This window comes from Vipera ursinii (assembly GCF_947247035.1).
Source record: "Vipera ursinii genome assembly, chromosome: 1".
Lineage (NCBI taxonomy): Eukaryota > Metazoa > Chordata > Lepidosauria > Squamata > Viperidae > Vipera > Vipera ursinii.
In genome coordinates this window covers 234,502,426-234,519,021 of record NC_139512.1, presented here as the reverse complement: position 1 = coordinate 234,519,021, position 16,596 = coordinate 234,502,426, and the positions used below count along the sequence as shown (strand labels likewise).

The 16,596-nt window shown below is 36.6% G+C and overlaps 1 protein-coding gene across 1 annotated transcript in view; it reads right to left on the bottom strand.

Moving 5' to 3' along the window:
- The window catches only part of COL19A1 (collagen type XIX alpha 1 chain), a gene marked incomplete at both ends in the record, with an annotated part of 189,903 nt that overhangs the window by 136,527 nt on the left and 36,780 nt on the right, over positions 1–16,596 (bottom strand). The window contains 5 exons of the mRNA XM_083372775.1: positions 272–325; positions 3,560–3,685; positions 4,644–4,724; positions 10,546–10,821; positions 12,070–12,193. Of these exons, the coding sequence (XP_083228901.1) occupies positions 272–325; positions 3,560–3,685; positions 4,644–4,724; positions 10,546–10,821; positions 12,070–12,193 (661 nt within the window). The remainder of the gene's footprint in view (positions 1–271; positions 326–3,559; positions 3,686–4,643; positions 4,725–10,545; positions 10,822–12,069; positions 12,194–16,596) is intronic.

The window sequence follows — 16,596 nt, the reverse complement described above, 5'->3', positions numbered from 1 at the left end:
CCTAGAGGATTCTTGCTCTGAAGTGGAAATTGCTAAAAACAAAGACAAATAAAAAACTTCACTAAGCAAAACTTTTTTTTAATTTAAAAAGAGTTACTTAAATGATATTAAGGTCAGTGGCAATCAAATCTATCTGGACAAAGCTTATCTCCATTGGGACATTACACCAAAGAAAGTTCTCTTCCTGACAAATATGGACATGCAATATCTTTCCAGTTTCCAACCCACCAAACAAAAAGCGACAATAGACATGTTGCTGGTAAAACCTTACCTTTTCTCCCTTCTGGCCTGGCAAACCAGCTACACCTGGCAGTCCTGCTTCTCCCTGTTGAGAATAAAGCTAGGGTATTTATTCTAGAATCTTATGGGTTTTTGGGGGGGGGAAGTAAACAATACCCTACAAGTAATGCCCTTACAAGGTAAGTTATAAAGTGTAATTGTATAATATACCAGAGTTCCAGCTTATGGTAGTATTACTGATAGAAAAGGGAAGTACTTTAGTGACCCCTACTACTACTACAACAAGCCCTACTCTGATCTTGCACTTTTTACACAAGTCTTCAAGAGGTCTAAGCTAATGTTTCTGATTGGAATAATATTGAATGATATTAGAAAAAACCATTTCCTCTAATGCAGGGAGAAACAGTCTTAGGCCTTTATGCTTGGAGTTAGAAGTCAGCGGCACTGCAAAAGCTGCTGAATTATAACTTTCACTACCCTTCATTTGTAGCTACAGTTGTATGGACTGATAAGAGGTTGTAGTTCAGCAACGTAGATGGAGAACAACAGGTTTTCAAGGCTTGCTCTAGGCCAGAGGTCTTCAAACTTGGCACTTTTATGATTTGTGGACTTCAACTCCCAGAATTCCTCAGCCAGCGTGCATGGCTGAGGAATTCTGGGAGTTGAAGTCCACAAGTCATAAAAGGGCCAAGTTTGAAAACTCCTGCTCTAGGCAGTTCTCCAAAGGGTAAGCATTAAAGACTTCATTTCTCGATAAATCCATAGATCTTATCTTCTCCCACTTTTTGTTTTCCCACCTAGAAGATACACAGGTAGTCCTCAACTTATAGCCATTCATTTAGTGGCTGTTCAAAGCTACAACACTGAAAAAAATGACTTAAGAACATTTTTTTTACACTTATAACTGTTGCAGCATCCCCATAGTCCTGTGATCAAAATTTGGGCACTTGGCAACTGGCATGTGTTTATGTCCCGGTGTCACAGGATCACCATTCACAATGTTCCCACTGACTTCTGACTAGCAAAGTAAAATGGGGGAAGCCAGATTCGCTTAACAGCCACATTAATCACTTAACAACTGGAGTGATTCGCTTAACAACTGTGGCAAAAAAGGTTGTAAAATGGGATGCAGTTCACTTAACAACTGCTTAGCAGTGGAAAGTGGACTCAGTTGTGGTCATATGTTGAGGATTACCTGTTCTTGTTCACAAATATGAAGGATATCATCATCACCATTATCATAATCTCTTCTGTATTTTTTTAAAAATCTATTTTTAATTTTCTGTGAGAAGCAGAGTAAACTGAGCTGATTACTATCATCCTTGGTGCACACAAGCATGCACATGTACAAATATACCCAACGTTATGTATTCAACCTTTCCAGTATATTTTATGTTAAAATTAAAATTGCTAGGCTAACAGACACATGTTCTGATATAAGAATAATTTAATGAGAGAGAAAGAATGAAAATAAGTTATATTCTACTGCAAAATATCTATTGCGGCTTGATGTGTTCTATGTTTGTGAAAATTATATGGAAATATCATTATTTTAATTGACAATGCTTTATGAAAGTCATGCAAATCGCCTGGCTCAAGAGCTTAAATGATGCCCTTCCAGTAAGGACAGATACAATTTCTGTGCAATGCATCTGTTATTGATTTGCAAGTGTTTTCTGTCACACTGGTACTGTATATAGACCTTTCTTTGCTCCCTGCTTCTATGTACCTGAAATGTTTGTGGGAAATGCTGGTGTCCAGTGTCCTCCTATTGTTTTGTTCATTGTTTTAATGTAGAGGTTGCAATAATTGACCTGGGCTATTAAAGGACCCATATTCTTCCATCTTGGTCAAGATACTTAGCCACTAGATCAAATTACAGTGGCCCTGCTAATATTTTGAAGAATGGGATCATAAATTAGCATTTCTATAAACAATCATACTGTTTGGATATTTCATCATTGTAACTTAACTTGGGAGAAATATTTCTCCAATCAATCCTAAATGGCTGTTATCATCCTTTATTATAGTAGATTTGTAAGTTCTTAATTTCCTAGTTGGTATCATCCTTCTTAAAGATAACGTGTGAGTTTTTATAATAATAATAAAAAAAATTCACAGAAAACGCAGACCTCAGATAACCCTGTACTATTTTAACTCACACTGTCATTCTCTTTGCAGTGCAACACATGTCTCTTTAACAGAATAACAGAGTTGGAAGGAACCGTGGAGGTCTTCTAGTCCAACCCTCTGCTCAAGCAGGAGACCCTATATCATTTTGGACAATTTCTTCTTAAAAACCTCCACTGTTGGAGCACCCACAACTTCTGGAGGCAAGCCATTCCACTGATTAATTGTTCTCCCTGCCAGGAAATTTCTTCTTAGTTCTAGGTTGAGTCTCTCCTTGTTAGGTTTTCATCTGTAGCTTCTTGTCCTGCCCTCAGGTACTTTGGAGAATAGGTTGATCCCTTTTTCTTTGTGACAGCCCCTCAAGACTGCTCTCATGTCAGCCCTAGTCCTTGTCTTGCCTCTCATATGCATAAATCATTTATAGAAAAGCTTTCCCCTAACCATATCACTAACTGTATCAAATAATAATTATAATTGCTAGACAACATTCAAGGTGCTGGTAATGACCTATAAAGCCCTAAATGGCTTGGGTCCAGACTATCTAAGGGAACACCTGCTGCCGGCATCATCTTCATATCGTCCTGTGCGCTCCCACAGGGAGGGCCTTCTCAGGGTACCGCTGGTTAATGAATGCCGGTGGGTTATTCCCAGGGGAAGGGCGTTCTCTGTGGATGCGCCTGCCCTATGGAACCAACTACCTACGGAACTTAGGACTGCCCCCGACCTTTGCTCATTTCGCCGGGACTTGAAAACTTGGCTCTTCGAGCTGTTTGGCCCAGACTGAGGGGTTTTTAATTTTAATTGGGTTTTAGATTTACTTTTGGGGCTTGAATTTAATTAACTGTTTTAATTGATTTTAATTTTTGTATTTCACGGTTTTAACTGCCCTGTAAACTGCCCTGAGTCCTACGGGAATAGGTCAGTATACAAATTCAATAAACAATAATAATAATAATAACATGGTCATTGATCATGAGGACTTCAAATTATGAGAATTGTGGCCTGACACATCTATTGTAGATGATATAAGGCTGTAATAGAAAAAAATACTGTGCAACTGTCTTTAAGATTCAATAGCATATGAAACAAGAACAACAGTACAAACATCCAAATAAAAGGTTAAACCTGTTCAAAGAACCATACATTTAATAGATCACACGTGAAAGTCTATAATAACAGAGGATTATACCTTGTTCTGAGAGCAAAAACATTTTTCTTCAGAATTTTTTTCCATTATTGGAAGAGCTTGTATTTTACCAATGTGACCGATTGATGGTGATGCTGCAGTAGTTTTCAAGCTTTTCTCCAAAGGATGCTGAAATTATGAATACATATTATCTGGATTGAAGTCGGATTCGTTAAAATCAAATTATTCTATCTATAGCATCTTTTGCATCTGCAGGGAGTACATTTACATGGTGAAAAAAAATTAAAAATAACCTGTGTTGACAGGTTCAGCAACCTGAATTGAAAATCTGACAATAGTAATATAATGGAATTATAGTAAATGCTGTTATTATTTTAAATAGCTGCTAGTTTATATTTACTTAATCCATACTTCATAGGCAGAGTGCACTATGCTACAAGCAAAATGCTTAGAACATATACTAATAGAGTAAAGCCTCTGAAACAACAGGAGCTCCAGTGTAGATCTTCTTCCTGTGACACTGTTGCTCCTCTATTACAGTGATTTGAACATGCTACTCTTATTATTTGAGTGGTAGACAAATTACAAGATTCCTTACTAAAGTTTAGGAAGAAGTGCCATAATTATTTCTCTAGATTTTTTAAAAATACACTTCTTTCAGCTTGTATTTTTATGCCTATTGTATTTATTTTAAAAATTGATATTTTACTGTGCTGCATAAGTTCCCAGAACACTAAAGGTCTGGGTAGAACATATTTTTTTTAAAAAATGAGTAAAGATTGCATAATCAAAATAAAAAAAAATCTTTTGAATGATTTTTTTTTTCTCTCTCTTGTTCAATCATGTCCAATTTTCAGAAACTACCCAGAGAAGTCCCTGGAGTTTTCTTGGCAAGATTTTTCAGAAGTGGTTTGCCGTTGCCTCCTTCCTAGGGCTGAGAGAAAGTAACTGGCCAAGGTCACTAGCTGAATTTGTGCCTAAGGCGGGATTAGGTTTTCCAGTTTCCAGCATGATGCCTTAACTACACCAAACTTGCTGTCTTCAAATGATAGGCCATACTAATAATGCCATGCAACTTTGTTACATTTTGTTACAAAAGAAAACATTTTTATTTTTCCCAACTTACCACATGCTCAGATAATTCACAACAGTTCTCCTGAGGAGCAAGGCTTGGATCGCAGTGTAAGATCAGGCAGGCAAGTTCAATCTATTTAGTAAACGTGATGATGCTTTATTAGTTGAGAAGTAACAACACTCAAGCCTCTCTAGCAGAAATCCTTTGCACTATTAAATAATTTACCCCACTGAAATGATGGGCTTAAATATCTCTAACAGAGTTTTGGATTTTGGCCATGAACTTTTAAACACATTAAAGTTTTGACATTTTAAAATACTCCATTTGCATTTATTATATTAGTTATCTGAGCAACACACAGATTCCAATCAAATCTTACCAAATCAAATTTGAACCCAATGCAGAACCTCTGTATATCTCTTTATAAAAGGAGCTGGATTTATGACAACAGCTACTGAAGTTTGATGCATTTCTTTGGTCAGCTCTCTGGCCATTTGAAGGATTTATTCTTACAGATGGAAATTACCTCTCTCCAAACTACGCTACTTTAAGTCAATAAAACTAGAGGTTTATACAAATTCCGCTAGCTATGTTATTAATTTATCACTATAAATAATCCTAGGAATAATAAATCAAAACTTAAGTCACAACCGTGCTTTTGGTGGCTGAGGCAGCATCACTGAAGCCAAATAGGCTGGCCTCATGAGATAGTACTATTGCTTATTGCTTTCTTGCCATGAAATAGTCCCAGCTAAGAAATAGAGCAACTTGTCTCTCAGCGTTTGATAGAAGACCAGTTGAAACCATTCAGCTGCAACTATAAAAGCACTGCAGGAACTGGGATAATAGCAAAGGATGATATTCCTTGAACTTTGGTAAAACACTATTTGTTAAATTGGGGATTTAGGCAAATCTCAGATCCTCTCTCCATCTCTCTTTCCACATACATCCCCAGAATTAACTCAACAGTCCTACAGAGTTACAAAATTATTTTAATGTATCTATTTTCTTTGGAAATATTTGGGGGGAAAAACCCCTCTCTGTTAAGCTCTCTTTACACCCCTTCTTCCAATTGGTTTTGTTTATAATGTAACAATGCAGTCTGGTTTACTATATAGATTTGTAGTATCCTCCCATTCACTCCATGATTCTGGTTGGCTAGTTCACCTGAATTCAGGAAGCATATATCAATTCACGCTGATTTGATTTAATTTGCCTTTCAATGATGCCATTTCATAGACCACTACAATGGGCTACATAGCACTGTTATGAAAAGGAGCAACATGAGTTGCCTTATCATGTTGTCCAATACTCCGCTTACTGACTTAATTAATTAATTAATTAATTAATTAATTAATTAATTAATCTATCCCCAACAGAGGCCTGCTGGAAAATCTCCAGCAAGAGAAGTGCACGATTATTCTAAGTAGACTGTTCCTCTGGACTTACCATAAGGAAATTCCTATTGATATTTAGACTGACAATCCTTTCTTTTATTTCGCCTATCTGATCCTTGTTCTGCATTGGTTTCAATATTTAAATGAGTCTGCTTTCTTTTGTATGCATCAGCCTTTCAGAGGAATATAAATTACTTTACATCTTTACCCTTAGTCCTCTCTTTTGAAAGCAAAACATACTCATCTCTTTCAATGTTTCTTTCAAAGACCCTTTATTATTGTTGTGGTTCTCTTCTATTTCTGTTCTGGCATCTCCACATCCCTTCCAAAGCACAGTGGCCATTACTGGACACAATATTCCAGGTGTGGTTGAGCCAGCATGGACCACAATGAAACTTATCGCCTCCTGTGATTCAGATGTACAGTCTTGTTTTTAGTAAAGGAGCCTAAGATTATTTTTTTAGCTACTTGCCTGTGTTCATCTATTAATCCACTTGTCTCCTCAATCTTTTTTACATGTCACTAAACCAGACTGCCCTATTTGGCTTTTCCTACCTAGAGTTTTTAGTCTGTTTGTCTGTCTCTCTTTCCATCCCTCCATCCATCCACCCATTTAATAGAAGCACTGTTTTAGATCGAAAAACTGAAGAAAGAAAATATCTAATATACTCTTAATAATATTTTAATTTGAATGTATTTTAGCCTAGGCATTATCCAGAATCATCTGCACAATACAAGAAATCTTGAACTTTCTATACCTATAATTGGCCTAGGGGCAGTGGTGGGATTCAGCCGGTTCGCACTACTTTGGCAGAACCGGTAGCTAATTTTTTATTGCCCAGGCCCAGAATGGACTTCTGGAAACAGCATCCACACAGAGAACTGGTCGTTTACATATTTGAATCCCACCACTGCCTAGGGGGATTGGGAGAAAGATGATTTTCTTAAAATCATTCTAAGAAATAATGTACTATTTCCAAGAGAATCCTTTTTCATACATAGTATACTCTATAAGAATGTGTGTGCTGCAGCAGACTCTTTGCATGCTGTTCTGTGAGACATTTATTTAGTCTCTGGAAAAAGCAACCAGATGGAAGGGTCAATGATGACCTTTGAAAGAAAGAAAAGGATTAAGTAATGAAGGAAATGTGACAAAAAAGCAGAGGCACTGGGCAAGAATGGTACAGTGATAAAAAATGAGGGAAGGATAAATAGATAGGAACGTAAAATTGTTATATTTCTCTTCCATATACTATTGCGAAAATTAACTGAGTGGACAATATTGGAAAGGTTCATTGAAGTCGGTTACCAAGTTATTAAACAAAAATATTAAATCATCCATCATATGTGAAGCAACTGAAGTGCTGCAGCTATTTGCTCACACCTATTTTCCTGTGAAGAAAACAGTTTCCTTAAACATAACTAACAATGTACATGGAAAGCACTTTTATCTATCTCAGTCACTATGCATGTTAAAAAACCTCAGACTACATCAATTAAATCTTTCAAGTTTCCTCTTAACATTTTTCTTTATGAATCATATAGTATGTTCTGTTGTAAAACTATTAGTAGAATTATTTCACCTTTATTTTGGGCACAGTTTTTGGTTGATAACATTGCTTTATAAATTAACTGAAATAATAATTATATATAATGGAATAGAGGTTCATATAAGATGTATTTTTTAATATTAGATGTCACTTTGTTCCAAAGTTTATGAATTTTTATGTATAAGAAAAAATTAATATTATCCTTGTTGGGCAAGGTTCTAGTCATCAGCAATTGATCCCAAAATGCCACATTCGTCCAAAGGCCACATCCTTTCTAGGAACAAATATTCATTCTTTGATGCTGAATGAAACCAAAGGGCTGAACCCATGTTACTGCTCAACATTGTTCCAGTAGCAGCAGATCTGAAAGAAAGCTGTTGATTCTTTTGGAGTGATCACGGATTGGAAGAAGGCACAGCTGTTTGGTCAGATGGCAGAAGGCTATCCATCTGGAAAAATGCGGAATAGAAAACCATGGCCTTTATAATGGCCTTGGAAAAAAACAAAGTGACAGAAGAATGCCAGATAAAAAGCAAAATCAGAGATGTTTCTATGGAGCTGAGGAATTAGGACAAAAAGTAAGAAATAATATACCCTAATCCAAGTGGGGGGAAAAAACTTAGGAGGTTGGATAATAAAAACATTTTGTCCCTACAAAAATGGCAGTCTTTTCATAAGATACACAGTTCTTTGGCCTGATTAATTGAAATCATGGTCACTAAAAGCTGTTTTTTTAAGATTAAAAAAGAAAGATAAATAAGGGAATAGCCATAGGCCCAAAGGGTCTTGATCTTAATTCAGGGAGAATACAGGAGAAGATATCCCTTATTCTAGAAATGGAAGGTAAGCTGGAAAACAGAGATGTGTAAGTTCTTTCAAAAACACTTCATCGGTAGGCTGGGGAAAAAACATTTTTCCTAAAAGTAAAATAAGGTAGAGGATAAAGTCAAAATGTCATAAATGCCTTAAGGGATTGAACTGTTACCTGTGAGGAAAGTCCAGAAAATAAGTTTTATTTGACTGTATTGGAAGCCCTAATGAAAAGTTAGTCGCTAATGACAAGTTTATAATTCAATCTACTTCATTCCAGAAAAATTGCAAAACTAAACTAAAATCTCAAAGTTGGAAAGCAAAGAAATTGAACTCTAAACCTGACCCCGACAAGTGGAGAGTAGATTGGGGCAGTTCCAAAGGTGGAGATTCTCATGATGGGTGAGGCAAACCACAATTGTCAAGGTGATTGAAGTGTGACAAAAAAAGCAGTTGCTCCAATTCTTTTTGATGTTTTCCAGAACCTAAGATGTAGCATAAAAATAAGCAAACATAAAAATAGGGGATCTAAGTAAAAAAAAATGAAGGCATCACAAAAGATTGGGGTTGTAGCTATTTTATCCTGCTATGAATAGTCCTGTTACTATTCCATGTAAACAAACAGGATGACCAGAGGAAGTACAGAATGTGGATTTGAATGACAGGCCAAGAGAATAATAATAATTCAAGTTCTGGGGAAAAATAATGGATTTTTGCTGACACCAAGATTGAAAAATCGATGCTTTATGTATTTGCTTATAAATAAGGTATGGAATATGGGATGAAAAGTTATCTGTTTAACCTTATGGGGTGTGTGGAAATTTATTAAATGTGTTTATACTTGTGACAAAGGTTGAAAGTCATATATATATTTTCTTCTTTTTCTTTTTTTCTGTATTTTTATTATTCCTTGCCTTTTTCTTCTCTTTTTCTAAGTTTAGATTGTATTAGTTTTTACCATTGTAAATAAAATTCTTAATAAAAAATGCATTAAAAAATCTAAAATTATTTTACTTTTAGCACAGTAAAGAATGTGCATTAAAGTGAATGTCTATCCTTAAATGTGTCATGGTATCCTCTTTATTGTAACTCAATTCCTACTACATAAGTGGTTTTCAGAATACTTTAAGTCAGGGGTGTCAAACTCAGTTTCATTGAGGGGCGCATCAGCATTGCGGTTGCCCTCAGGGAGCCGGGTGGGTATGGCTTGGGTGGGCATGGCCTACTGGGTGGGTGTAGCTAGAGTGCATATGGTCTACTGGGTGAGCATGGCCAGCTCTACATCATTCGTATCAAGGGTGCCTATGGGGGCCCGGGCAGGAGTGGGACAGATCTGAGGGTCTCTGGCAGAAGGAGGGTCTCTGGGCCAGGGCCAAGGCAGTGGGAGCCGTTCCCTCACTGTTTCCAGGATGGTTTTGCGAGCCACATGAAACTACTTCGCGGGCCGGATCCGGCCCCTGGGCCTTGTGTTTGACATGTTTGCTTTAAGTTAAACCTGACCCTTTATTTGATATCTGCAGCACAGAAGAGCTAACACTCTAGGAATATTTGCTGCTTTTAGGATTCAGACTTCATTTCTTTTAGGATTCAGACTTCATCTCTTTTAGGATTCAGACTTCATTTCTAAGGATCTCAGGGCATCAAAATTGAAAAATGTCTGCTTTCCGAACATATGCAAAATACATATGTCTGGATTCACATATGATATTCTATACAAGCAGGGCTCATTCAGTGATGCAAATATTTTTTCTAGAGAAGGATCTATTTGAAGAAGCAGGAGGCAATTTTGGTTTACTCCCAGTTCTCTCCTTCAGTTCCAATGATCTCCAATTATTTTTGAAGGGTTCCAAGCTTTCAGAAAAAACATTTTAGGGAGCAAAAAATTATAGGAAGAGGAAAAAATATTTTCTCTTTTCCAGCAATGTGTCTCATCAACAAAATTGTTCTAATTCATAAGCAGTAATAATTCATGTTTTTCCAGCTCACCAATTTGATGTTATTCTATCTATCTATCTATCTATCTATCTATCTATCTATCTATCTATCTATCTATCTATCTATCTATCTATCATATTGCCATCTTATAAATTCAGAAAAATGAACAAAAACAACATATCAATAACACCCACCACTTCCTTTTCCATAAAAGCAGCATAAAACCACGTAATTTATTAAAACATGGACATGAACACTTACATCCACAGGTTTGCCATCTAAATAATGAGTAGCAATGAGAATCTTTCCCTGAATGTCAGGGCTAGCTTTTTCCTCAGTCATCCTTTGTTCAATTAAGCTGCAGTCCACATAAAGAGAAATCTTCCTTGACTGTACGCTGATGCCAAGCTTATGCCATTGACGGTCAAAGATAGGATAGATTTTGCGGCTTTTAAAGACATAGTGCAGGGAGTTCCTCTGGGTAGATTGCATGACGTACTCTATAGCTTTTTTTAAGCCATCAATTGAGATGTAAGCCTGAACAAAAATATATACACACACAAATGTCAGTGTTTTCGAAATGAAATAAACTGCAAGATAGCAAAGAAGAGAATAAAATCATAGAAGTCAGTACATGCTGGAAATGTTTGGAATCACATGCTGAGGTAGGTAAAATGAGGACCCAGATTGTTGGGGGCAATAAGCTGACTTCGTAATAATGCCGCTTAGGGGGGGAGAAAGCCCTAATAAGCAGGCATATACATAGAATGAAGGCTATTGCTAAGCACATTGATTTGTGCTTTAGATTGTAAGCCGCCCTGAGTCTTCGGAGAAGGGCGGGATATAAATGGTTTTTTTTTTTAAAAAAAAGTTCTCCTCAGAAAGTGAAACTTTCACACCTCCTCCTTCCTGATGCAGCCCCTCAGCCCCCTCAAAGTCTCCCCAGAGGAGCAGGGGACTCCACAGTAGCAATAACAAAAGCATTTAGATTTATGTACAGACTCTCGGCATGATTTACAATGTCATCCCATTGCCTCCAACAATCTGGGTCCTCATTTTACCAACCCCAAAAGGATAGAAGACTGAGTCAATCTTGAGCCCCCTCAGGTTCGAACTCCAGGCTGTGGGCAGAGTTTGCCTACAATACCGCATTCTAACCATTGCACCACCAGGGCTCCAGTAAGATATGGGGTGGGATGGTATGTATTAAACTACTAAAAATTAAACAATTTTTCAATTGGTGGAAGTCCAAACTTTCCCTTACGAGTCTAGATGTATCTTTTACTTGTTTAAGCTTTCTGAATCTGTCTCTTGAATATTTTTCCATGCAAACTTGTCATTAAACCTCAAACTCCAACCTTTCACTTAATTTGTTATATTCTACAGGTTTCAATATTCTTCAAACCAAAAGACAAAATGTTAACTTCCCAACACATACCATCCCAAGGCTCCATTACTATATAAATCATTCTATAATTGCTATTTGAAAAACGACCACTGTGGTATCCAAGCCATATCAATAGTTGCATAATCTGGAGGGGACTATCCAGTGGTGAGATTCAGCCAGTTTGGACCAGTTCGGCAGAACCGGTAGCTAATTTTTAGTTGTCCAGGCCCAGAATGGACTTCCGGAAGCAGCATCCACACAGAGAACCGGTGTATCCCACCACTGGTCTAGCAATTCACAAAACTGCAGCTATCATTTTATTGGGGATGGGAATAGGAAACAAATGAACAAACACAACTAAAGAAGTAACAATACCAAATAACTGAATTTGTTCTAACCTGTGGCAAATTATGCTGATCTAAAATCTGCAGTAAATACCAGCGTTCTCTTTTGCTGTTTCTTCTGACACGGAATGTGGCTGTTATGAAGTATTCCTCTGGGAACCCATTTGGAAACAATTGCCTAAAGGTTGGGGTGTAGTGGAAGAAATTGTCTTATTAAACCAACTGAGATAATTTTTATAAAACATGGGAGCAAACAGATGCTGAAGTACACAGAAATTAATTTTGGGTTCATAGGTACTTGGGCAACTCTATTGTATTCAAAAGACTGTTCCATCTCTTGAGGGAGGTTACTATAATCATAATTGTTCAGGTTTAATGCTACCCACAAAACCACACCTTGTTGGAAATCTACTTTTCATCATCTTTATTACATTTCATAAATATGTTACTATTGAAATTACAATTAAACACGAACTCATTCCCATCTTTTTGCCAGAAAAAAATAAAAAATCCATTCTTCCATCATGAAAGTCAATCTTTTTAATCAGGAAAACCATTATCACAGGAAAAAGTAATCCTTCTAAAGCTGTGAAAATTTGCTGCACATTATGTAGTAGATACATCCCCCATTTACATTGTTGCTATGTGCAGCGCAATCCTATAGAAAGTACTGTATCTTCAAAAATCTCACTGCAGTTCAGGCTTCATTATTTAAGTTTTAAACCAGGCAACATGTTTTAAGCTACATATTGTTTAACCTATGACTTAGAACAGGATAATTTCACAGAACTCACTAAATCTCAAATAAACAAATTATTTATAAAATATGTTATTGTATTTCTCACCAATGAAAGATGACCTGCAATGGCACAAGTTCAGATCAAGCTTTTATATGTTTTATATATTCAGACAATACATTTGGATACAAGGCATGAACTTTCTTTGATATAATCAGGAACTGTAGATGCCCAGAGAGATTAAAAGCATATCCCTATACTTTTAGGCACTGTTTGATAAACACTGACCTTATGCCTATAAACTGATCTGATCATGGAGAAATGGAGACTCATGCATAGAGCCAAATTGCTAGTGTTTGACTAGATATACAGTAAATATGTATATTGTGAAAATGGGAAAACAGCACCAGATAAAAGGAGAAGAAATCCTTCCCTGTCTATAGTTTTATGCAAGTTCTGCCTAAGTGGACACCCATTTTATGACTCTTCCAATTTGGGTTTTCAAAGTACTGTTTATATTAAGATGGCTAGTCCAGACGTGCTGAAATTATGCCTGATCTCTGAGTTTAGAGGATTGCTCATGAAATGGTTACTGAAAGCTCCAAACAGGAAGCTCACATACTCATGTTTGCTGGCACCAGTTCCTGTCTGTTGCTTCTTCACCACACCCTGCCTCGAGGGGCTCTTGTCATTCATGGGATAAATAATTGGGCAAGCTGCCCATTCATGCAGCACATTTTCCAGAAGATATTCCTGATCAGCCTGGTGCCCAAGCATAAGACTTACACACGACTCTCAACTGCAATCTGATAGGCAGTCTTTCACTGGCCTTCTGCCTAAGAGTGAATTTCACCCCAGGTGATCTCTGAATATAAATCAAGAAGCCTCTTATAGCCTCTAATTCAAGTTAAGAAATATGCAAGTCAGACCAATAAGTTACACTTACAGGTTAATCATAATTTCTGAGAAAGACCACACTTTTTGTATACCATGGCACCTAACTACTATTGAGAAATAAATGCAGATGAAAGGAGGGGAGCAACATTACCCTCAGAGCAAAGGAAAAGCTACAATCAGAATATATCCCAACAGCACAAATCTCTTCTTGTTTCAATCTCAAGTGTGTACAGTACCTAAAGAGTTCCACAGACTAGAAGCCTGGAGAAATCCTCCATCTTTGAATGACTTAATAATGCACATTATGGTTGTGATGACGGCTACTACTAGCAAACAGGGGCAAATTAAGCCAGGTCTACATTTAAATTTTGTATCATTACAGAGTTTGTCACAATCACTTGATACAAAAATGGAAAGCAAGAAATGTTGAGAAAAAAAGTATTAGCAAAATACTTTGTGGCTCCCCATCCTGTGCTAGAAAAACTTTCTATAAGCCTTGGGTTGAACATGGAAGAAACAGAACAGATAAACTGTCAGTGAGCAAGTTTTCTGGGCTGGTTTCTAACCCATCTACCCCTGTTATATTTTTGATTTTTGATGTTCAGTCTGAACCAAGCTGAACAAAGATGTTCTCTCACATCTGATTTTGGGTTTCCCAGTTGTTTTATTCTACCTACTAATTAGCAGTGCATATTATTGACAGCACACACAGTAGCAAATGTTAATTTGAAATTTGATAATCACCTGCTTTTGCTTAACAAAATTTATTTGCTAGTAGACTATAGATTTTTCTACTTTTCTTTAAACTGTTGTTGAGAGCATGAGGCAAGTTATATATCAAAAGGAGCTATGGCCAATAATCCTTTTTATGCAGTAATTTTCTCTGAGCTAGTCATGGTAAAAATGCCAGTTTTGCAATTAATTATTCCCTACCTGCTGCAGTTACTATAAGCATTCACTTTTTGTCTTAGAAGATAAAACATGAAGCATATCCCCTGAGACAAATCATAAAAGACTTGTATAACTTGACACCAATTAATTGGCTGGAAATTTACTTTTCTTTTGACATATACTCTTTCTTTAGGGACCAAACAGATAATCTACACTGTTTGAATCTTTAGCACACAGTGGCTATGCTACAAGTTACACACATACACACATTGTTTTGATAAAATGTGATAAATCAAAAAATTGATTTTTGCTCCTAGGCAATCACTTCTTTTAGAACAAATATGCATTAAACTTTAAAACAGAATAGTAGATGCTGAGTAAGCACCACAACGTCACTCATACTTAAAAAAGCAGATTCCAGGTTGTTTTATAGATGTATTTTAATTTTGTTTCAAATTTTATTGATTTCATAAGATAGATTTATAAGTCCTCACAGATTACTCACAGACATACTTTTTGTACTAGTCTAGGATTTTAATAAGCTGACTAATTGAGTGAATCCAGTACATTTCTCTTGGGTGTAGTATCAGATTTGTCATCTGTGTACAGGTATCAATAAGAGACAGCACATTCTTTGCTTCAAGCTGAAGCAATTTCAGTTTTCATTACTGAAGCTGCCTGGTTTAGCCCCAGAGCTGGTTGCATATGAATGTCACATAGAGATAAATGCTGCTAATTGTGTTTTTTTTAAAAAAAATGCAATACCAAAGTCGTAGACTTTGGCTTTCATGCCACCAGAGAAAAAATTCCTTAGAATTAAAATCAGTGGCCTAAGTCCACAAAAACTTTTGCTATTAACAGTGTACGGTGCACATTAAAACGGTGCAGTCAATGTTTTAATGAGTTTCATTTTTATAGTCTTAATAGGTTTTTGTACGTTGTTTTAACTTCAGATTGAAGCCACCCAGAGTGGGTTATAAGATAGGAAGCTCTAGAGATGTTTTAAATAAATAAATAATGAAAATAATGAAAATAATGAAAATAATGAAAATAATAATAATAATAATAATAATAATAATAATAATAATAATAATAATAATAATAATAATAATAATAATAATAATTTTATTTGTATACCGCCCTTCTCCCGAGGGACTCAGGGCGGTGAACAGGGCAAACATATAAAAATACAAAGGTACAAAAGTTAAAAAAGAATTAAACACAATGCCCAAACTAAAACAATAAATAGATATATTAAAAACAACAATAAAATCCCAACCCATCCCGCATCAGGCCAGGCTGGCTTGTTCAAATAAGTGAGTCTTCAGATCGCCAGAAGAGGGAAGAACTAGTAGCTCAATGAAGACGTGTTCATGGAAATATGGCAAACTGCAGGTTACTCTGGCCAGCTTCTGTGTCAGAAAGCACTACTCATGCACTGCACTTCATAGCTGAAGTTACTTGACTTAGTAGGTGAGTGAAGCAGGTCCCACGTGAAAGCAGGGTACAAATTAAAACAGGCTACCAATGCTATTCATCTTCCTTTCAGCTTTCCCTAAGTGTTCCAAGCTTTCATGCCTGGCTGTCAATCAAGCCAGCAGAGTCATAATTGAACTATAGGCAGACTGAGTGGCAGGACTATTTTTGAGAAGCAGTAGGAAGAGGTACCCCTATCAAATTTAGTAAGGCAATCTTTATTTACCTTTCGGATTTTGCTTTAAAAAGCATTGGTGGAGAAAAAAAAAGCTGCTATTTTTAAATGTTATGAACACTAATTCTTCCTTGCTGAATGAGACCAAATTAGAGGTGGTGATTAACTTCCGTATTTACATGTATCAATGGGGCCTCTAGGTTGCTGAATGTCTTCCAGGAAAAGAAAGCTGATCCAAGTTACATTTCCTGAGAGTGAAGTGAGAGATGTTTGGCGTTAATGGAAAGACATTTTGTCTTCCAGCTGACACCTACCGTCACCTGTCAATCTTGCAAATAATTTAACGATCAGTGATTATGAAGCTGCTAGTGCGAAAAACCTTTGTCCTAAGATGTGAGATGCTGC